This window comes from Acinonyx jubatus, chromosome B3 (genome assembly GCF_027475565.1).
Source record: "Acinonyx jubatus isolate Ajub_Pintada_27869175 chromosome B3, VMU_Ajub_asm_v1.0, whole genome shotgun sequence".
NCBI lineage: Eukaryota > Metazoa > Chordata > Mammalia > Carnivora > Felidae > Acinonyx > Acinonyx jubatus.
Window position 1 is genome coordinate 40,526,312 of NC_069386.1, and position 23,663 is coordinate 40,549,974.

The following is a 23,663-nucleotide window of genomic DNA, read 5'->3' on the forward strand; positions in this document are numbered from 1 at the left end:
TGACATGTAGTCAAGCTATCAGTCTGTTGTTGCAAACTGCAACTAATCCAAAAACCTGAGCATAAGTCAACAGCAGTGGGATGTCCCCAAGAAGAGGTTGACAGTCCAGTTAATTAAGAGTGGATGGCAGGGTTATACTCCCTGGGGTATGCCTTCCTCCAACTTTCTATTTTGAGCAGGAATTGCAAGTTAGGAGTATAATCATTTTCTTTGTCAGAAATATGGAGCCAATTAGTTCAAATTTAGATGGTTCCATAAAAGAAAAAGCCCTTACCCAGGGGTATCTGCAAGTGATCTGGACAGTCCAGCAGAATCGATGATATTTTCATAGTTTTTGGCCCCACAGAGGAGTCCTAAATCCACAACAGTCCCAGAATTTAGGTTTTGTTCATTGGGCCAGTTTCTGCTTTTAAGTTGAGCATAGCTCATGTTAGGTTGAAACAGCCCAAGGCAGATAATTTCAGGTTTTAGATTAGAGTCAGGTCCAGGTAATTAGGATCTATAAATTCAGGATTCTAAAAAGCTAAGCAACTTTTTTGGCAGCAATGAAGCATAGATTCTTGTAAGACCAAACTGCTGTGTTTTAAGTCAAAGTGACAAGTAATACTTTTGTAGGTGGTTTTGTTTGTTTGTTTTGTTTTTGTTTTTTTGCCTTGTCAGTCTTTAGAGTCCAAATTTCGCCAGTCAAAATTTAGGTTGGAAAATCATTAGCCTCTAAGAGTCAGATATCAGATTTTACAAGAACTCAATGGCAAGTAAAACTGCTTTTTAAAACTCTGAAAGTGTATCTGTGTATCTCTCTCTGGAGATTACCACTCTTTTTATTTGGTCTCTCTTTTTCCAGAGGCAAAAATCATCAGTTATGGAAACTTATTTTTGTCTCCAGTACTCAAAAGAGTTTAAATTTACCCACTGGTGGTAGAAAACATGGAAGTTGGATCTCCCTAACAATTTTTCTTTTGCAGCTTTCACTGATCAGGATGATCCCTTAGGATTTATTAATTTTACATCAATTTTTATCATACATCCAGATGCAGTAGCCACAGAACACTTGCAAATGCTTTTTTTAAAAATTTACTTTTACCCTCAGATTTCAGGTTTACTCAAAGCCCTAGCAGTAAATTTAGGGTAATTCATTGGGTCAGGACCACTGCTACAGCAGTGGAAGCATCTAGGCTAAAGAAAATATCTAGAGAGGTGTTTGTATTTTCATTTCTTTTTTCTTTTTTGTTTATTTAAAGCTTTGCTCCAGCTTTGGGAACTGATTGATCTTTTTTTCCTCTTGGAGGAAAAAGCAACACAAACTTCTAATATTTTTGATCTACCCAGAACTCTCCTTCAGGGAAATTTGAACTCTTCCCCCTCCTGCCCAGAGGAGAGGCAACTGCAAGTTAATTTTTATTATTTGGCCCATCCAAAGCCTTTTTATAAGGATGTTTGGGCCCCTTTCTCTTCCCGCCTACAAGAGAGCACACTACAAACTTTATCCTCTTTTTGACTCACTTTAGCTAACAGGGCCTAAAGCAGTCACTGGAGTCAGTGAACTAACTCTCCTATGGTTGGATCTATTACTTTTGAATTCCATAGGTAACTTTTATCTCTCTCAACAGATAGCAGTTTACCTGCTGTTTCATAACACCTGTAACTCTGTAGCCCACCAGGCACCAGAGCACCATCTTTTCCCACTTGTCTCTCTCTCTTTTCTCCAAATAATACTGTAACTATGTTTTAATGAGTTAGAATTGTTCTAGTCTAGTGAATTTTCATTTATTTTATAAAATGATGAAATTGTTTCATTTATATGTTATTTTCACTTGGGCTGAAAATGAACTTATCGTATTCCCATAAATGCATCAATGTTACTTGTGAGCATATTCCCCAGTATTGGTTTATACAGTTAATTATACATAAACAAGTTTTTTGGATATTAGTGAACATTACCATTTTCATTTTAGTTTTACATTGTGAAGGAAAACAGAGGTAATGAAGGCACGTGTGTTGGAGTTTCTCGCTGGCCAGTACATGACTTTAACCACCGTACTACCTCCGATATGTGGCTGTACCGGGCCTACAGTGGTAACCTCTATCACAATGGAGAACAGACTCTGACGTTGTCCAGTTTTACTCAAGGAGATTTCATTACCTGTGTGTTAGACATGGAAGCCAGAACCATTTCCTTTGGGAAAAATGGAGAGGTACTGAAACTCATTGACAAGCATTGCATGTTTTCTTTTTTATTTACACTCAGTTATTTAAGTGCTGATTACTCAATTAATACGTTATCCACCCTTTGCTTTTTCTCTAATACCTTTTGGTTCTTTTAGTATTTACCAGGACCACAGAAACAACAGAAAGATAGTAAATTCCCAGTAAGATTTTTGAAGCAGATGAACAAATCAGGATCATTAGTTACATGTGGAATTTTCTTGGTTAGCAGGGTTGAGATTTGATCTTATAAATTGTGTTCTGTCTCATAAGAGCTTTGAGTCTTAATGTAATTAGATATTCCATATTTTTTTAAAAAATGTGTTTTCGTCTCCTCTGCCACACTATAGGAACCCAAATTGGCTTTTGAAGATGTGGACGCAGCAGAGTTATACCCGTGTGTAATGTTCTATAGTAGCAACCCAGGGGAGAAGGTAATGAAACTTCAAACATTTATACTTAAGTGTAAAGGATATTTGTCTTCTTTTAAATTAATATTTGTTAGGATCAGATAGAGTTTATAAATGGAATAAAGTATTTCTACCATTAAAAGTACCTGTTCAGGTAATTTATTCTCCTAGAAAGTTAGATTACTTTTAGAAATTGCCTTTCCTCTTCATTAAGGCACTATTTGATATTCTGGCAATTTGAATGTAATGAGTCAACTTTCAATTATAGGAATCATAGGCGATAGTTTAGGAGTAATCTGGTTCATTGGCAGTTGTTCATTCGAGAAAGAGATCTAGAAATAATCTTAAATGTAATCAGATACCCTTAGCTGAATAATGGCAGATCCAGTTGTGATATGGAACCTGAGGTTCATTCAGCTGAGGGGGTTCTTACACCTTATAGATGGTGTTAATTTGAACCCCAAACCTTCAGGAGGACAGTATTAAAGGGCTATACTCTCGCTAAAAACTTTTTTTTTCTTCATCTAAAAGCCAAGAAGAGACAAACGTCTTTGTGGTCTCCCTGTTGCTTTCTTTTCTACCACATCCTTTCACTTGAGGATGAAGTGTGGCCTAGCTCTCGTCTCCAGAATTTCTAGTTCTTTTGTAGTAGAAAGTGTTCACACTGTCATATGTCTATAATGGAAGTGCTGAACTTGATCAGTCCTACCTATGAAAGTTACCTTTTATTCTGTGCTTTTAAATGTGTTTTTAAAATTTTCAAGGTCATGTAATTTTAAGCTAGCATTTTATAAGTGAAGGGAGCTGCCTCCTGAGTAGGTAGTCAGCAAAACTGGGGATGAAGTTCAGAGACAGCCCAGTACCTGCAGTCATCCCTTTCCTTGGTGATATTCTTGCAGCCCAAAATAGTCTCTGCTATCACCTGGTTAGAGTGATGGCCTATTGCTCCCCAACATCTATGAACCTTGAAGGAATTAATTCACCTGTACACTGTGTCGCAATCAATTTATTCTGTCCAGAAGCCTTTTCTGATAAGTTTCACAGTCTCTGATGAAAACAATATTAATGGTAGTTAACCTCTTTTTGAACATTTACTATGTATCTGGCACTGTAGTAATAAGCAGTTTAAGTACATCGTCTCAATCTTTAACCATAAGAGACAGTTACCATTATTAGTGCAATTTTTTTCAGATGAAAAAACTGAGGTTTAGCGAGATTAAATAATTTCCTAAGATTGTGCAGAATTAAGATCTGGATCCAAATCTTGCTCTTCTTTTAATTTAACCTCAGTGTCTTATTTGAAATATGTGTAGGTTGGGAATATCCCAGTTATCTAGACTTAACAATTTTATCTTTGTAGCCATTGAACAGTGTAAGATGCTCTGAGGACTTGTCTTGAGGATAAGAATGACTAGATTCTCAAGGCTTTTTTGTTGTTGGGGGGGGGGGGGCAGGGTAGGGAGTAAATTGAGCCAGTCACATACACCTTAGTCTATATCCACCTTTTGGGTGGCTGCAACAGCTCTAATACAGGCTGCAGGAGGAAGTTTAAATAATGGGGCACCTTGTTTCAGAGGACCATACTGCTCCTAACTTTAGTAAATTTGTAATATTTGCTCACTCTTTACCAGCAGCCAGTGGTATAAATACGCATATATATTAGGAGACCAAACACTAGTTCAACATGGGATTACATGTACTAGAATGTATAGTGACTAATGGTTTATAAGAACTATTAATCACACATTTGCCGCCTTCTTTTTTTCTTATAGGTGAAAATTTGTGATATGCAAATGCGTGGGACACCACGAGACTTACTTCCAGGAGACCCTATCTGTAGTCCAGTAGCAGCAGTGCTGGCGGAGGCCACTATTCAGCTTATCCGTATCCTTCACCGAACAGACCGTTGGACTTACTGCATTAACAAAAAAATGATGGAAAGGCTGCATAAAATTAAGATATGTATTAAAGAGTCAGGTCAGAAGCTAAAGAAAAGCCGCTCGGTTCAAAGCCGAGAGGAAAATGAAATGAGAGAGGAGAAGGAAAGCAAAGAGGAAGAGAAAGGTAAACATAATAGACATGGCCTTGCTGACCTCTCAGAGCCGCAGCTGAGGACCCTTTGCATAGAGGTGTGGCCTGTGCTGGCAGTGATAGGAGGAGTTGATGCTGGTCTTAGAGTTGGAGGTCGGTGTGTTCACAAGCAAACTGGGCGCCATGCCACGCTGCTGGGAGTGGTCAAAGAGGGCAGCACGTCTGCTAAGGTCCAATGGGATGAAGCAGAAATTACCATCAGGTATGATCTGTTGAGTTACACTTTTAGCAAACGAGTATTTAATGGTGAAATGGGCCATTGCCTATGGACAGTGAGTAACTGTGTTTTAGGTGAGCCAGTTTTTAAAATAAGTTTTTTTCATACAGTTGGGTATGAGTAATTTGATTTCATAAAGGAATATATCTCAAACCCATGTTCCCTGGAATACTAGTAGTTAATAAAATATATGGTGTTTTGTTTTGTTTTGTTTGTTTTGTTTTGTGAAGAAATGGTAAGCTCACTAATTTAGGTTTAACTGGGATCCGTCTTTATTTTTCATTTGGCTACTTACTTTTTGATCATTTCCATTACATACCGGGATAGAAAAAAGCCAGCCAGCAGATTTGTCAGTTACATTTTGTGTAGGTGGGCTTTGAGTGTAGGCAGAAACATTTGAGTGACTAAAATTAAGTTTGGGATTAACTGTGATATAAGTACTCTTACTTTTTTTTTTTTTTTTTAAAGCACATACTTCTGTCCCTTCAGTGTGCAATATTTTGGATAGATATGGAAATTACGTTTATTTAACACAAATGATATACTTAAACGCATTTAGACATGTTTGCAGTCAGATAGGATTTGTGAGAAAAAGAAACTCCGTACGTTTCAAAGGAAATACGTCATGTATCTTCTTTGAAAATGTGGATTTATTAATTATAATATGTAACTGTTCATTATATTGCCTAAAGTGATTGCTTAATAGTGTTAATATGACATGGGACAATATCTAAAACAGCGGTTCATAACATTTCTTTGAAGGCAGTGCTGTTTTAGAATGTAACAATAGCTATAGATTTCTCTCAGCTGAAAATAACACGTGTAACCTTTATACACAATTTTAGGAGTTAATGGACCCTACTTTACCCCATTCCACCAAGCTAAGAAACCAATGAAAATTTTACAGTGTTACATGAAAGTATTTACCTTTTCTTTTATTCTTTGCCTTGTTTCAGAAAGGATTTATGATTCCTTATTAAAATGCAAATGTAACATAGAATAATCAAAACAAATAAGGAAATAAGACAAAGGGAAAATAAAGATTAAGGTTAAGCTAAAATTAAGATTTAGGTTAGTATAACAAATTTATGCCACCAAACTTTAGATGCTTGCTAAAGCTGTTACATTTTTTGTGTACTTACATTTTTAAACTTCAGTAAATTTTTGCCAAATATCAGGAAGTGTGTGATCCTATTTTTGCTTAAACTACAAATTAGAGGCATTAATTGAAGACTACAAAGTTATGTTTTAAATGGAAATAAAGTCTTCTCTGAAATAGGTTATAGTCATTACGCACATAATAAGTAAAATTTATTATACAACCTTTCCACATAGCTTATATCAGGGATAGACAGACTACATCTGGCCCACCTCTTATGTTTATAAATAATGTTACACAGCCACACACATTCATTTAGGTATTCAGTGACTGCTTTCATACTATGATGGCAGGGTTGAAAGCTATATTTACTATTTGGCTCTCTTACAGAAATTTTGCTAATTCCTGGCTTGCATTGTAGTAACAATATTCTGATTTGAAAGTACATGCACATCTCATTGTTTTTGCATTTAGCATCACATCTCCCCATTTTCTCATAATAGATTTATTTTTCTCTTTGTAATGAGTTCTCTAGTTTGTGTAAATTATGCTTTGTACTGTGTACATGATACATCTTATTTGTTTACATTATTTTCTGTACCTTCCTCCCGTCTATCCCTCACTTGCTTCTTCCTGTGTCATTCTGATCTTTATTAAAGCTTCCCAACTTTTTGGTCGCCTAGTGATACTCCATTGTATAATCTGGAGCCCTGTGAACCATTGCCTTTTGATGTGGCGCGATTCCGAGGCCTGACGGCTTCTGTGTTGCTGGACCTCACATATCTGACTGGTATTCATGAAGACATGGGCAAACAGAGCACCAAGCGACATGAAAAGAAACACCGACATGAGTCTGAGGAGAAAGGAGATGTTGAGCAGAAAACCGAGAGTGAATCTGCTTTAGATACGCGAACAGGCTTAACATCCGATGATGTCAAAAATCAGGGTACCACAGCCTCCAAATCCGAAAACGAAATAGCTTCATTTTCTTTAGACTCAACACTGCCAAGTGTGGAATCCCAATATCAGATAACAGAAGGAAAAAGAAAAAATCACGAACACATATCCAAAAACCATGACATAGCCCAGTCAGAAATCAGAGCAGTCCAACTGTCCTATCTCTACCTCGGTGCTATGAAATCACTTAGTGCTCTTCTTGGCTGTAGTAAATATGCTGAGCTGTTGCTGATACCAAAAGTCCTGGCTGAAAATGGCCATAACTCAGACTGTGCAAGCTCTCCAGTTGTTCATGAAGATGTGGAGATGCGAGCAGCCTTGCAGTTCCTGATGCGACATATGGTGAAGCGAGCCGTCATGCGGTCGCCCATAAAGAGAGCGTTGGGATTAGCTGATCTGGAACGAGCTCAAGCCATGATCTACAAATTGGTGGTCCATGGGCTCCTGGAAGACCAGTTTGGGGGCAAAATTAAGCAAGGTATGTTATCTGCTTTTTCTTTTCCTTATGTGTTGTTGAAATTATTCATGTCAGATGTGATATATTCCATAAGTTATTCATCAAAAATTTTTTTGGCCACAGCAGTTTTCACATTGTTTTTCCTTTGCAAGGTGAACAGGTTTTTTTGTTTGTTTCTTTTATATTAATAATTATCTGTTTACCTATAATTTTCTATTTAAAACGTATACAAGCACAGAACTTAATAATTACTACTATGTTTTGTAAAAGTTAACTCATGCCACAAAAGATACTCAATAATTTATTGATCTGATTCAAAACATATATAGTATATATACTGATATCTTCTCAGAGACATTTAAAGTATTACTTTTATAGATTCTGTATTGTAGGGGAAAAAAAGCCCTTATTTTATCTTTATCTTCACCTTTTGGAATATGAATTCTGAGATAAAAATGAAGTTTATTCAGTAAATATTTATTGAGTCCCTGTTATATGCCAGGTACTCTTCTTGGTTCTTGGAAAGTCAGCAGTGAACAGAGTCCCTTGCCTTCATGGAACTTCTTTTCCTTTTTTCTTTTTTCCCTTCCTCTTCTTCCTACCTTCCCTTTTTCCTCACTCCCTTTCTTCCTTTCATAGATTAAATGGTAGATAGGCAGAAGGAAGTACATGTTGCATATAAATAGTATTAAGATCATGATTATGTAGGTATGTGGCCATTTAGTAACCCCAATAGAATTAGCTGTCTTTGTGGTAACTGCTATCTTGATATTCTCTTTATTTGTAAGCTCCCTCACTAGATAAGAAAAAAAATTATAAATACTTTGTAAGCTCTTAGACATTTTAATTAATTTTTTAGTTCTTGGGAGTAGTTTATTTTGTGAGACATTGTCCTTTTTAGAGCATGGGGTTTCTATCTAGATTTGTATTATATTTACATGTATTACTTGTATTTACATGTCTTCATCTTTGCCTATGTAAAGTCTAAAGATAGGCACATCAAAATCAAAGTGCTAAGAAAATACAGTTTTTTAAAAAATTTATTGTTTTTTTACTTGAGAGCAAGAGAGAGCACATAGGGATAGAGAGAGAGAGAAACTCAGGCAGGCTCCATACTCAGTGCAGAGCCTGATGTGGGGCTCGATCCCACAACTCTGTGATTGTGACCTGAGCTGAAATCAAGAGTCGAACACTCAACTGACTTTGCCACCCAGACGCCCAGGAAACACAGCCGTTTTTTTTGTTTGTTTGTTTGTTTGTTTGTTTGTTTAGAGAGAGAGAGAGAGAAAGTCGGGGAGGGGCGGGGAGAGAGAATCCCTAGCAGGCTCTGTGCTGGCAGGATGGAGCCTGATTGCAGGGCTCAATTCCCTGAACTGTGAGATCCTGTCCTGAGCCGAAATCAAGAGTGGATACTTTAACTGAGCCACTCAGGTGCAACCAGGAAATAGAATTTTAATGATTAGATAGATAACCTTTAGAGAACCTCTAGTCAAATCATAAAAACAAAAGTGAGACTATTTTTGTTTTTATTTTTATTTTTTTTAAGTTTATTTTGAGAGAGCACGCACGTGCAAGCCGGAGAGGGGCAGAGAGAGAGAGAGAGAGAGGAAATCCCAAGCAAGCTCCGAGCAATGAGCACAGAGCCCAGTGCATGTCTTGATCTCAGGAATTGTGAGATCATGACTTGAGCAGAAATCAGGAGGTGGTCTCTTGACTGACTGAGCCACCCAGGTGACTTCTTTCTTGTTTTTAAGAGAACCTTCTTCTCTAAAAAAGAAAATTTATTACAAAAGTGTATTTATTAGTAGAGTCTGTAGTAAGGCTCTACAGTAGTGAATACAGGGTGTATATATGCAAGAACATTAAAAAAATATGTCATAGAAATTGGCACTTGGGAAATATATTTAGAAACTTTTCATATTGTAAGTTTTTCATTTATATGTCACTTGTGATAAAACAAATCCTTACTACTTTCTTAATATTTACCTTGGTTTATAGAGATTGATCAACAAGCTGAAGAAAGTGACCAAGCCCAGCAGGCACAAACACCAGTTACCACTAGCCCATCAGCCTCGAGCACAACTTCCTTTATGAGCAGCTCGCTGGAAGACACCACGACTGCCACCACTCCAGTCACTGACACAGAAACAGTACCTGCATCTGAATCCCCAGGAGTGATGCCACTTAGTCTTCTCAGGTAGGGAAGTTGACCTTTAACATCTGCCGTATTGATGCCTATGATTCTGAACACGTGATTGTTCTGTCAGTGAAGAATGTGCCCAACTAAAGGCATTCTAGAGCTAGGAGGAACCTAAGAGATCATAAAGTCAAACCCATTTTGCTAAAGTTGGGAATGCCCCTCAGAAGTTAAATAACTTGCACAAGTCTCATAGCCAGTCGAGGGGTGGTCTGGATTTATCACCCATGCCACCGACAGTCAGATAGTGTAGGAGTCTATCTCCTTATAATGATCTTTTCTTTTCTTTCAGCTAGGCTTTTGGATATTTTTTTCCTCAAAAAGTAAATGCTTGTATTGAATATTAGAGCCTCAAGATGGAGGTCACTTCCATGAAAATAATTTTCTCTAGTTATTTCCCTTTTAAGCATAATTTCTTAATTATACTTTCATTCTTACTGTAAGATCAAACAAGTCTACTTTTCAAATGAAAGAGCCTGTCTTACAATAGATACTTCTTCAGCCAACCCTATTTTAGTAGGTTTGTAAATTCCAAATAATGTGTGAGTTTTCTTTCTGTTTCACTTTACCAGTTATATACACAGAATGAAAACTTCTAAGAGAAAATCATTAGGGAGCGACTATTTTGTGAGCTCCCTTAAGTAGGGCCTAAGTGAAATAAAGAGCAGTAGAATGGTTGGTCTCCCTTTTTCTTCTTTCTTTCCCCCCTTCCCATAATTGACAGGTTATTATCATTCCCATTGTGTAGACTGACATCTTAGAGAGTAGGAGAGGGGCTATTACTGTAATGCTTTTCAATTTTTTGTGTCCACAGGAGCCACCTGGGAGGCTTTTTAAGGCTCTGGGACTGTAAAGTATCCCCCTGTCTCATTCAGTAGGTCTGGTGGGGCACAGTTTGCATTCTAATTAAGGTTCCCCAGTGATTTTTTTTTTTTTAATGTTTGTTTTTGAGAGAGAGTGCACATGTGCATATAAGCCAGAGGGGAGCCAAGAGAGAAGGTTGTCACAGACGATCTGATCTGATCCGAGGGTGGGCTCTGCGCTGAAAGCAGAGAGCCTGATGCGGGGCTTGAACTCATGAACTGAGAGATTATGACCTGAGTCATAAGGGACCTGACCGGACCCTTAATGCAGTAGTCTTTAGCTCACACAACTGAGTTACTGCTCTGGTCTTGGGCAGGAGGAGTAATAATCCTAGCAGCTACCATTGCCCAGTCCTCACATATCCTAACTCTCTCACTTGATAACAGTTCCACGGGGGTGCTTCTGTTCAAGAAAGGAGGAAAAGAAGAATGATAGGATATTCTAATATGGTTTTTAATCCTTGTTGCCTTCCAAGCTGTGCAGTGTAGACATGGCATTCACTGGTAGAATAATATTCCCTTGCTCTCACAGGCATTCATAGACTTTGTGACTCCTCCTTTCTTCTCAGTCTTTGCCTGCTGTTGGCTGGGACTGTATTAGAGCTGCTGTTGTCTCTGCCTGACTAAGCATCATTTAACACTAGAGAAAGATCAGGGAACAACTGCTGCCTGTGTGAATATCATGTATCAGTTATTTGACTGGGTAGACAGTATTTTTTGATGCTTAAAAGGTTATTTTGTTGGACAAATCTAAAGAGTAGACAGTCAATGAGGACCTTCCTGGATTTTATTCTTAAGCCAGTGTGTGCCTTCTCAGCCTGAGGGGGCTGCCTCTCTTGTACCTTTCCCCCTCTACATGGCTGGCATACCATTCATATGCTGTTTTTCAGTTGTGTTAAGTGACTGGGCAGTTCTCTTTTCTTTCCATAACTTACCTATAGTCTATTACTTTGAATACCTGTGAATAATTTCATGGCCAGCTAGTAAATTTATATTTGAAGTAACTGTAATTTAGCTATCTTTAAAATCCCTTATTCTTTAACTACTGTATACCTATCAAAATAACCCTGTCATCTTCTTATAGTAGAAGGAAAGCTCCATGAAAGCAGGGATATTTTAAAAATCTATTTTATTAATTGCTGCCTTCCCCTCACCTGCTATGTTGCTGGCATTTTGCCAAACAAATGGTAACATATTACTTTTATAGTAAATGTATCCTATGTGATAATGATTATTAAAATTGTTAGGAGTCTTTCTCCCCTCCTCCATTAAACCATAGCTAACTTAAAGTTTTCCAGGTTGAATATTCTTCTATAAGAAGACTGTATGTATGTATTATTACATACATATGTATGTATTATTACATACATATGTATGTACATACATATGTATGATGTATGTATTATTTTCTAATTGGATTTTTATGCTAACCATTATTGTTTTCTTAAAGGCAAATGTTCTCTAGTTACCCAACTACCACTGTACTTCCCACACGTCGTGCACAGACTCCTCCAATATCATCGTTACCAACCTCTCCTTCTGATGAAGTAGGAAGAAGGCAAAGCTTAACTTCTCCTGATTCCCAGTCAGCAAGGCCAGCTAACCGCACAGGTGCGTGTGCTGTCATGCACTATGACACCCAAACCTCTTGGCATTCCTGATGTGTGGGACTTCATAACGTGGGCATTGTGTTTTTTCTCATTGAAGGTAAAACAGTGATTTTGATTAAGGGTGATCTGTCCTATCAAACTAAATTGTCTTCTCTATTTTGAAGCTGTAGATTCATTTATGGCTAGGTGGGAGAGAAAAGGTATGCTATACATCAGTCATACTAGACCCTTCTTATTTTCTGTTATAGGCATTTTTAGTGTTATGAATTTCCCTTCACCATTGCTTTTGCTGTAACCTCCACATTGTGAAATGCTGTGTTTCCATTTTCATTCAGTTTAAAGTACTAATTTACCATGGATATCTTCTTTGACAGTTTTGGTCATTTAGAAGTATGTTATTTTGTTTCCAGATCTTTAGGAATTTTCCAGATGTCTTTCTCTTACTAATTTCTAATTTCATTGTTATCAGAGAATGCATCTTGTATAATATGAATTTTTTTTAATTTATTGAGACTTATTTTATGGCCCAGAATATGGTCTGTTTTGGTAAATATTCCATGTGACTTGGAAAAAATGTGTATTATGCTATTGTTGAGTGGAGTGTTCTGTAAATGTTTGGTCAGTCAAGGTAGTTGATTGTTTTTTCAAGTCTTCTTTATCTCTACTGATAAAGAAGTATCAGTAAATATCAGTATTTGGTCTACTTACTGTATCAATTATTGATAGAGTAGTGTTGAAATCTCTGCCTGAAATTGTGGATTTGTTTATTTCTCCTTTCATTTATCAGTTTTTGTTTCATGTCTTTTAAAACTCTCTTTGGGTCCATAAATATTTAAGATTCTTATGTTTTCATAATGAATTGATCTCTTTGTCATTACCAAGTGACTCTCTTTACTCCTGGTAATATTCTTTGTCCTTAAATCTGCTTTATCTGATACAAATATATTAGTGTTAGGATGGTATGTTGTCTCCCATCATTTTTGCCTTTTACTTTTTTGTGTCTTTATATTTAAAAGGGGCTTTGTAAAGGCAGCCTATCATTGGGTCTTGCTTTTTTCATCCAACCTGGTATTCTCTTTTAATTGGTGTGTGTAGACTATTTACATTTAATGTGATAATTGGTAGGGTTGTGTTTAAAGTTACCATCTTTCTGTTCACGTTGTCTGTTCTTTCTCTTTTCCTTCTGTTTGTCTTTTTGTTAAATTCATATTTTATATTATTTCATTTTACCTCCTTTGTTGGCTTATCAGCTATATGTGTATTTTTAGAGATTATTTTCAGGTCTATAGTATACATTTTTAATTATTACAGGCTACTTTCAAGTACCACTTCATATATATTAAAAATTCTAACAATGGTATACTTTTATTTCCCCTTTCTTAGTCTTTGTACTTTTATCATACATTTAATATACACATAGGTTATAAAGCCCATAACACATTGTTATTATTTTTGTTGTAAACAGCCAGTTGTCTTTGCAAGAATTTGAAATCTAAAGTATGTATTTTATATTTACCCACATATTTATCAGGTCTTAGATTCTTTATTTCTTTATGTAGTTCCCAATTTCCATATGGTATAATTTCCTTCTGCTTTCCCTTTAACATGTCTTGTAATGATCTGCTAGTGATGAATTCTTTTGGCTCTTGTATATCTAAAAGAGTGTATTTCACCTTCATTTTTGAAAAATATTTTCTCTGGGTATAGAATTCTAGATTCACGATTTTTTTTCTTTCAGTGCTTTAAGATCCTCTGCTGTCTTCTGGCTTGCATGATAACTTTTCTTTCATTCTAATCTTGATATAATATGCCTTTTTCTCTGGCTGCTTTTAAGATTTTTCTGTTTTATCACTAGGTTTAAGCAATTTTATTATGATCTGCCCTGATTTAGTTTTCTTGTGCTTGGGATTTATTGAGCTTGTTGGATCTGTGGATTTATAGTTTCATTAAATTTGGAAATTTTTAATTCATTATTTTTCAGATGTATTTCTGTTGTATAACTCCATTTCAGTGTCTATGGTTATGTGTATACAAGGCCACTTGAAGTCGTCCCACAGATCACTAATGCTTTGATTTTTTTAAATATCTTTTTATTTATTTTTTATTGTTTATTTATTTAATGTCTGTTTCCATTTTGGATAGTTTTTATTGTTGTGTTTTCTGGTCATTAATCTTTTCTCCTGCAGAATCAGATTTGCTCTTAATCCCATCTAGTACTTTTCCATTCATACATTGTAAAGACAGTCTTCCACGTCTTTAACATGCTTATTAATCTTTTCTCTGCCTTATCAAATACATGGAATAACAGTCAGTTCTCACTATTAGGATAGTTATGTTCTTCTATAAAGTCACTGTGAACACTGAATTAGTGAAAAATGAACCATTACTCCTAAGGGAGAGATAAGGGTAGGTTTTTGTGAACTTCTGGTCACATTTTGTCAAGTATATAACCTTGTTTTATGTATGTTTCTATTTAAATACATTATATTTAATATATATTATTGATTCATTAGCATTGAACTCATGGCCAAGAGCCATAACTCATGCCTGAATGAAATTTATGTGACACATACATTTTCTCCATAAGGCATACGGAGGCCTTCTTGGACTTAGAAAGGCCTTCTTGGACTTAGAAACACTAGACAGGGGCTCCTGGTGGCTCAGTTGGTTAAGCCTCTGACTCTTGATTTCGGCTCAGGTCATGATCTCACAGTTCGTGAGATTGAGCCCCCAGCATTGGGCTCTGTACTGACACTGTGGAGCCTGCTTGTGGATTCTCTCCCCCTCTCTCTGCCTCTTCCCAGCTTGTACGCACACACTCTGTCTCTCTCTCAAAATAAATAAATAAACTTAAAAAAAAAAATAAACTAGCAGCATTTCAGCACTATGCTTCATGGACATTTTAAATAGTGAAGTCACCAACAAAAAGCACAAAACTGCAAAACGCATGACACTAAATAGACCATGAAAAGGAGACTTGTTTACAGTCTCGGAGCTCAAACAAGAATGTAAGCATCACCTGTTATACCTCAGCTAGGAACCAGTGTGTCAGGAGATTGAAATGTTTTTGTCACTGTGTGCATGTAAATTACTGTGAAAGCACCACAAGTATTGATTTGGGAGTTACAAATTAACTTTAATGAGTAGATGAATTTGCAAATATGGAATGCACAAATAATGAACATCACCTTTATACCTGTTTAAATATCATTCTCTTCTTAGCACATATCTAATTTCTAGGTCTGTTTCTGTTGACTAATTTTTCTACTTATTTTGAATTATATTTTCTCGGGGTTTTTTTGGGGGGAGGGATGTTTGGTAATTATATATTGGTTACTAGAGATTGTGAATTTTACCTTTTTGGGTGCTTGATAGTTTGTGTTTATTTAAATATACTTTAACTTTGTTATAGGATACAGTTAAATTACTTGGAAATGATTTGATTCTTTCAAGCCTTCCTTTTAAGCTTTGTTAGGAGGGACCAGAACAGCCTTTAGCTTGGCTAAATTTTTCCCCACCACTGAACTAATACCTTTCTTAGTATTCTGTCCAGTGCCTTGTGTATTGTAGTTCTTTCCTTCTGGTAACACAAATTCTTCCCAACCCTGTATGAGCCTCAAGGATTGTTCTGCCTGCTACTTTTTGGTAATTCCTTCCCTAGTTCTGGGTAGTTGCTGCATTAACATCAGCTGAAGACTTGAGGGAAAAAGAAGGACCTTCTGTACATTTCTGAATTTTGCTTTTTGTGCAGCTCTCTTCTTTCTGTACAGTTTTCTCCTTTCTGGTGTTCTACCCTGTGAATGCTAGCCATCTTGAATTCTTTACTTTTTTGTCCTCAGTTCAGAGAGGCCGCTGAGTTTAGCTTGAATTTGCCCTCCCTGAACTGCAGCTTGGAAATTCTCTCCAGCAAATATGCTGAGGCAATTGTATACCTCGCCTCATTTGATTTCCTTCTCTCAGAGATCACTGTCCTACGTTGCCTGCCATCCAGTGTCTACAGACCATCATTTGATATATTCCATCTGTTCTTTTAGTTGTTAAGGTGAGGGTAAATCCAGTCTCTGTTATTCTATCATGGCTAGAAGCAGAAGTCCAACAAATGTATCAGGACTATTACCACTGTAGGAGTAGTGACATTTTTTAAGCAAAAATGAAAGTTGTCATTCTCCCTGCTTCCTTCTTCTTTCCTTCCTAATTGAATTCAAAAACCATTAAATGAGGCACAGGGCTTCTATCAGCACTGTCCACTGAAAGGACCTAGGAGCAGTGATGCCTTAGTAGCAATAAACACACCTAGTGCCAAGATCCTGTCTTCTAAATACCATTCTCTACTAAAAGAGAACCCTATCTCCTGGTAGAAATGGCTGATTTCAGGGTTAAGTATGAGATGAGCCTAGAATATCTTGTGTCAGAAAGTGATAAACTGCTCAGAGAATTATGGGCACATGCCTCCAGGATATAGAAACTAGATTGAAGGGACATCTACTAGCCAAATCTGGAATGTTTGGGGCATCAAAATAAATAATCATTGTTATAATAACATATAATAACCCACAAATACAATGAAAATCTCTACTGATGGAGAAAGGAGACTGATCAATCTGAAAGCAATGATGGAATTAGAAAATCCTCATTTGTCAACTATCATCATCATCATCATAATAAATAATTCAGCCAGTAAACATTAATGGATGTTAGTGAGTCTCACTTTGACGAGGAATGGGCTATTTACATATAATTCCTCCCAACAAATATTAATTACAAAGGGAGAAATAAAAAAGAGTACCTTTTTTAGTTAATCAGGAGATAAACTAGCAGATGCCAGCTTAACTCAGGTGATCAAAGTTAGCATCACCAGCAATGGGACAAGTTGAAATCATGTACCATCTAGTAGAATGTAATGAGAAGAAGGCAGAATCAGTTTTGTATTCCTGCACGTGAAGAAACATCAGACAAACCCAAATTGAGGGACTTCCTATCATATAGCTGGCCTGTAATCTTAAAAGTATCAAAGTGATTGAAGGAGACTGAAGAGATCTGAAAACTAAATGGAAGGATGATAATCCTGGATTGGATCTTTTGCTGTAAAGAACATTATCAGGAGTTCTGGTGAAACTAGAATGAGATCTGGATTAGATAGATATTAACATTGTTAATTTCCGGACTTTGATACTATGTTATGCAAGACAGTGTCCTTATTTGTAAGAGTTAATTAACTGTTAGAGTATTCAAGGGAGTTGAAGCATCATGTCTGCTCCTTACTCTCCAGTGGTTCATGGGTAAAAGAATTCTTTTGTACTATGCTTGCAAATTTCTGTTAAGTCTGAAATTTTTTGTAAGTTAGAAACTATTTTAAAGTAAGAAAACATTTAATATTTTTTTCAGCAGCTTTGTTTTATGTTAGCTTTATGAAAAACCTTAAAAAGCTGTAACAAAATCCCATTTAGTTCCACATTTAGTGAATTCTGAATAGAATAAAATTTCAATAAATGTAGACAGTATTAGGAAATTGGGGACTTAACAGTTACTATAAGGACACTTTTTACTCATAGTATGTACTGATATTTAGGACTTTACTCTCTTTCGTTTCAGCCTTGTCAGACCCAAGCAGCAGACTCTCAACTTCTCCTCCTCCTCCAGCAATTGCAGTACCCTTGCTGGAGATGGGGTTCTCTCTCCGGCAGATTGCCAAAGCCATGGAAGCCACAGGTAGGATAAGTTTTTATATATCAGTATATACACATAGGAGAAGCCCGATATTATAGAGGGTGACACATTGTTTTAAGAGACCGTAAAACATTTTAATAGCAGATTTAGTTATAATGGTGTCATAGCAGACACTCTTAAATTGGTGCCATGAATAATTATGTTGCCCAAAATCAGTATCATACTTTTTTTTCACCTGTTCAGGTGCTCGAGGAGAGGCTGATGCCCAGAACATCACTGTCCTTGCCATGTGGATGATAGAGCACCCTGGGCATGAGGATGAGGAGGAACCCCAGCCAGGCAGCACAGCTGACTCAAGACACGGAGCAGCTGTCCTAGGCAGTGGTGGGAAGTCAAATGATCCCTGTTATTTGCAGTCACCAGGAGACATACCATCAGCTGATGCTGCTGAAATGGAAGAAGGCTTTAGTGAAAGGTGAGAGTCCGGTTTCCGTACTTGTTTTATGCGTTATAAATGGTGCTTCCAAGTGTCCCATTTATTTCCCTTCATAGATGCTTTTAATGGTTTGTAAAGCTGATAACTAGAGGTATATGAAAAGATGGACGCTTCGCTTACAAGTTTATGTTTCTGTGAAGCGTAAAAATGATATGACAAGTCTTGAATGGATGTTTTTGTAGAAAATAGGTAATAATTTTTACATGAAATAAAACTGAAAAGAAACAATTAAAACAAGTTTATTCTGAAATAAAATAAACATTCTGATAAAATAATTCTCCTTTATAAATGATATAGAATGTTCATTTTAATATTAGAAATTGATTTAATGGATTTGGTTACCAAGGCTTGTGTCTTATATGCAGACTTGTTTCTGACAATCTCAGTGGATATTTTCATAACTTTGAAATATGTTTCTTGTAGGCAGGGATTGTCATTTCATTTCAAATTTTAAGTGTTGAATCATTTAGAATTTAGTTAAGACCATTGATCTCTTTTGGATCTGAACATGCATTAAGCATCATTCCCTTGTTGGCATAATTCAAAATCAGGTAAGGGCACTTGACTAGCTTAGTTGGTAGAGTGTGTGACTCTTGATCTCAGGACCATGAGTTCAGGTTCTATGTTAGGTGTAGAGCCTACTTAAAAAAATAAATAAAAGTAAAAAAAAAATAGGTAAAATTACTGCTTAGGGCAATATGACGTATTTATAATTTAGGAGCTTTACCAAAGACAAGCTATGTTTCAGTTTTATCATAAATATATTTTATTCTTGGTAATATTTGGAGGAAAAAGCAAGACCATAAGTAAGCTTGTGCCTGTGCTTTCCATTTATGATGGTTCTTAAAAATCTGTGTTGCTTTTAAATTTGCACTTGTAGCGCTGATAATCTGGACCATGCAGAGAATGCAGCTTCTGGAAGTGGACCACCAGCTAGGGGTCGCTCAGCAGTAACAAGAAGGCACAAGTTTGATTTAGCTGCTCGCACATTGCTAGCAAGAGCAGGTAATTATGTTTCACATCCTTCTATTGGTGAAAGTCGTATAGTTTATATTTTAAAGTCAGTGTGAAAGCAGCATTAAAGAAGATGAACTAATGATACTAAGTACTCAGTTCCTCCACATTAACAGAGCAGCAATTTGCATTTTTCTTCCTGTTTACATAATTTTGCATTGAAATCACAGCATACTTTCATAAATTTATTTTTAAGCTCCCTCTGGGTACAGAAGTCTATACTGGTTACTTGTAGATACTGAGGTATTTCATAAATGCTGTCTCTGCCCTCGAGCTGTTTATACTTCAAGAAGTGAAGATGAATGTTTAAAATGTCACATTAATATTAAGAAGGAGCTAAAAAGAGCAGTGTGCTAAAGTGGTCACTGGCTTTTCTGATGTACTCTGTGGACCTTAGGACAAAACTACTAGGTAGGGCCCTAGAAAAGCAAAAGTAAATTTCATTGTTACATTAGTAAATACTTCTGGGATTATGCTCTAGACATGTGAAGTGTAATTTATAGGGAACATATTTTCTAAACTAAAAACTAGGATGTGTGACTTGTCAAAATGGTGTTTGATTTTTGAACTATTAAAACATAATTTTTCAGTAATTTATAGTAATAGTGAGAAGTTAAGACTGAACTAGAAAATACAGGATGTGTACTTAATATATAATGACTGATTTTTTTAAGTAACCCTAAAAGAATAATAACAGCTCACATTTACTGAGTGTTTTCCATATTACATTATGAAGTATTTTACATGGATTATCTTACTTAAACCTGTTAACAGCCCTGTGAAGTATGAGTGCTATTACCCCATTTTATAGAAGAAGAATCACACATGATAGGTCAAATTTTATGTTTATGGTCTGGAATCCAGGCAGTTAAGAACTGGTAAAATATTCAGAATTACTTTATGCATGTAAATAAAATGCCTTTTTTGTTTTGTTCTGAGCGGGGTTATACCGCTCTGTGCAGGCCCACAGGAATCAAAGTCGGAGAGAAGGAATATCTTTGCAACAAGACCCAGGGGCGTTGTATGACTTTAATTTAGATGAGGAATTGGAAATTGATCTTGATGATGAAGCAATGGAAGCTATGTTTGGACAAGACCTGACCAGTGACAATGATATTCTGGGAATGTGGATCCCAGAGGTACTGGATTGGCCTACCTGGGTGTGTGTGATTGCAGCGGGGGCTGCTCTGACTTATTTTCCTGCCCTCCTGTTCATAGAGCTTACTAATAACAGCCTTGCCTAGAGTTGTAACACTCTGAAAAGTCTTAGATCTCATTCTGAAGTTTGGGGCTCTAATGCTTAAGGTTACTTTGATACCTACAAACCAAAAAGAAAAAGCGTCTCTTGCTTTCTCTGTACGATTTTATCGTTTCCCTCCCCAGACTAGATGAATAGAGCCATATTTTGTTAATATTTGATTGTAATGTCAAAGATAGATTACAAAACCGGCATCAATTCTTAGCTCTTCTGGGTGTATGACATGGCTGCTGTGCTCACCTTTCTATCTGAATGCATGCTCTTCTCCTTCATAGGTTCCATTTAATCACTGTAGTGTCTCATTCTAAGAACCAGTGCCACCTAGGTCTTGTAACTACCTCCATCCAGGGGCAGGGTACATGGTGGGTTTGTATGTTTTCATTGTTTAGCATTATGCTTTTGTAGCGGGGAGCGTGAAAACTTCACAGGTCTGAATCCTATAGAAAAGAGCATCTACTATATTAAGTTAATAAGATAAATGAATCCTAATGACTTCTTAGAAATTCAGATAATAGATATGCATGTTATGACCAGATGTAAAGTAGGTTTATTAGAGGAATTTTTAAAAAGCCATTTGAGATAGCACTGTCATTTTTATGAACTCTTCTCAGTAGGAGAGTGAGTTAATTTTATTATAACTTATTAGATTGAGAAAGAGCAAGGAACACCTTGAGATCATGTGATCTAAATTCTGATTTGAAAGAAATTTGTTATGTAACATTAATGAAAATCCTGCAAATGTTCCAACATGTGTAAACAAAGTTATTAATTTAACATATAAATATCTATTTACCTCTTCTTAATTTTATGTTAAATTGACTAATGATTTGATATAAAATTTTGTGCAGCATGTTTGTGAGTCTGAAGACAGGGAAGAAGTGGTGGTGTGTGAACTGTGTGAGTGCAGTGTCGTCAGCTTCAACCAGCACATGAAGAGAAATCACCCAGGCTGTGGGCGCAGTGCAAACCGCCAGGGCTATCGCAGCAACGGCTCCTATGTGGATGGCTGGTTCGGTGGTGAATGTGGGAGTGGAAATCCATACTACCTGCTCTGCGGCAGCTGCAGGGAAAAGTACTTAGCCCTGAAGACCAAATCCAAGACAACAAGTTCTGAAAGGTACCTTGAAATTGCGTAGATATCCAAACCCCCTCTGAATGAAGAGTATAAAGTATCTCTCATCAAGACCTGGGAATTAAAGCTTATTTTAATGTGAAGAGTTACACTTAACCTTTCCCTAAGTCCTATGACTGCTGAATTGGGGGCAGGAAGGATGAAGGTGGTTGAGGAATTCATGTTTTGCCAGAGCTGGGATCCTGCAGTCCATGGCAGCAGGTTTTTGACTGGAGTTTGACTCTATTAACCTTCAACTTGTTGGCAGGTTCTGGGCAGGACCCTTGCCTTAACCTTCAGGAGGCTTATGGTCAATTTTTTTCATTGTGTTTTTCACTCTGTTTTTGTTTGACATCTTAATTAAGATCTTTTTGTTGATTAAAAAAAATAGACTGTTTAGATTAAATTGAGCTTCCGTGAAAATATTACTTCTTTATATCCTTGAATAGCAATTAATCTGTAGTGAGCAGGGCTTTTGCCCTTACTGTCAACTATTAAAATCTTTAAGGTGGTCTGGATGAGTGTTGTAGGTGACCTAGAAACCTCCCCAGTAACTTGGTAAAATGATCATTGATTTTGTAAGCATGTGTGTACCTACATACCAGGAGTTTTTCTTAGCCCATAACCTGAAACACTTTATTTTGTGTTGCTTTATTAATGACCTTTTAAAATGTTCTAATGACTTAATTTGCATTTTTGGGTACTGTTTTGTATAAAAATACAATGTTCTTCATGTTTGGTGCAGGTACAAGGGACAAGCTCCAGATCTAATTGGCAAGCAGGACAGTGTGTATGAAGGTAGTTGTTTTGAGAGCTTCTTTATTTTACGTGTATTTTTGTATATACCTTCTGCCTAACATCTGTTACTAAAATTTAGTTTATGTGTATGTGTTGGTATTTAAGTACATAGTAACTTAAAACTTTCTCTAAAAAGCTAAAGGTAGTTTGAAAGCAACAGCCCTAGTTTTAAAAATCAAAGGGAAAGGACCTGGGTTCAAATACTAGCTTTACCACAGAATGTTAATTTCTGTGTGGCATATATTTTTTTCAAAGTAGGGAAAGTATGGAGTACATTTTGAATTTCCATCCTGATTGAGGAAAGTAAAAAGTACAAAACTGATGACAGCGTGAATTTATATGGAACATTCATTTACTTCAAATAACTGATTCTCTAATGATTATGGATAGCATTAAGAACTCTTTGTTGGCCCCGTAACAATAGCTTTTATTAGCTGAAACCTTCATTACCAGCTGTAACATTTGCTGTTGCTTTAGGTGGGTTTGACTCAGACTCCCTTTCCCTTAGACTCTCACTATGCTTCAGGGAGTGCAGTTTGGTTGGGTCACCAGGAGATGGTGCCATAGCATATTTTGTGGGCACTGGGCTTTCAGTCCATCTGCATTTTAGACATATCTCACAGTAACCGTTGCCAGCAGAGTTACTTCATGTTTATATTCACATACCATAAATTCATTTATTTAAATTCCAGAAGACTGGGACATGTTAGATGTTGATGAAGATGAAAAGCTAACAGGTGAAGAAGAATTTGAATTACTTGCTGGACCACTTGGTTTAAATGACCGACGCATTGTACCAGAACCAGTTCAGTTCCCTGACAGTGATCCCTTGGGAGCATCAGTAGCAATGGTAACAGCTACCAACAGTATGGAAGAGACTCTAATGCAAATAGGTAAACTGAAATGATAATTGGTATTGATTTTATAGAGTCTGTATTAATTTGTTTCTTAGATTAGATAAATAGTAATACAACATTGTTCCACCCCATCAAGTATCCTTAGCTAGTTGTTTGAACATTTTCAAGGTATAAGGTAATATTTTTCATTTTTTGCTTTTATGAAATGCTGAAGTAATAAAAAGAAAATTTATAAAATATGAGTATGATTTTTTTTAAAGAAAATAGGGAAATCCTGGAACTGACTAAAACCAATTTTGCAGTCTTTTTTTTTTTTATGTGCATGAAAGGGTATGGGTAACTTTTGCTCTCGGGAA

At 36.5% G+C, this 23,663-nt stretch overlaps 1 protein-coding gene across 10 annotated transcripts in view; it reads left to right on the forward strand.

Annotated features, from left to right (window-relative positions):
* HERC1 (HECT and RLD domain containing E3 ubiquitin protein ligase family member 1) overlaps positions 1 to 23,663 on the forward strand; it is a 185,545-nt gene that overhangs the window by 120,637 nt on the left and 41,245 nt on the right. For 7 of the 10 annotated variants that reach the window (XM_027067475.2, XM_053223904.1, XM_053223903.1 and 4 more), the window contains 13 exons: positions 1,956 to 2,195; positions 2,556 to 2,639; positions 4,388 to 4,908; positions 6,682 to 7,457; positions 9,435 to 9,633; positions 11,947 to 12,107; positions 17,699 to 17,815; positions 18,017 to 18,248; positions 19,150 to 19,274; positions 20,223 to 20,443; positions 21,390 to 21,658; positions 22,398 to 22,450; positions 23,143 to 23,343. In XM_027067475.2, coding sequence (XP_026923276.1) covers positions 1,956 to 2,195; positions 2,556 to 2,639; positions 4,388 to 4,908; positions 6,682 to 7,457; positions 9,435 to 9,633; positions 11,947 to 12,107; positions 17,699 to 17,815; positions 18,017 to 18,248; positions 19,150 to 19,274; positions 20,223 to 20,443; positions 21,390 to 21,658; positions 22,398 to 22,450; positions 23,143 to 23,343 — 3,199 coding nt within the window. The remainder of the gene's footprint in view (positions 1 to 1,955; positions 2,196 to 2,555; positions 2,640 to 4,387; positions 4,909 to 6,681; positions 7,458 to 9,434; positions 9,634 to 11,946; positions 12,108 to 17,698; positions 17,816 to 18,016; positions 18,249 to 19,149; positions 19,275 to 20,222; positions 20,444 to 21,389; positions 21,659 to 22,397; positions 22,451 to 23,142; positions 23,344 to 23,663) is intronic. The other 3 variants (XM_053223906.1, XM_053223907.1, XM_053223908.1) reach the window with 3 other exon arrangements.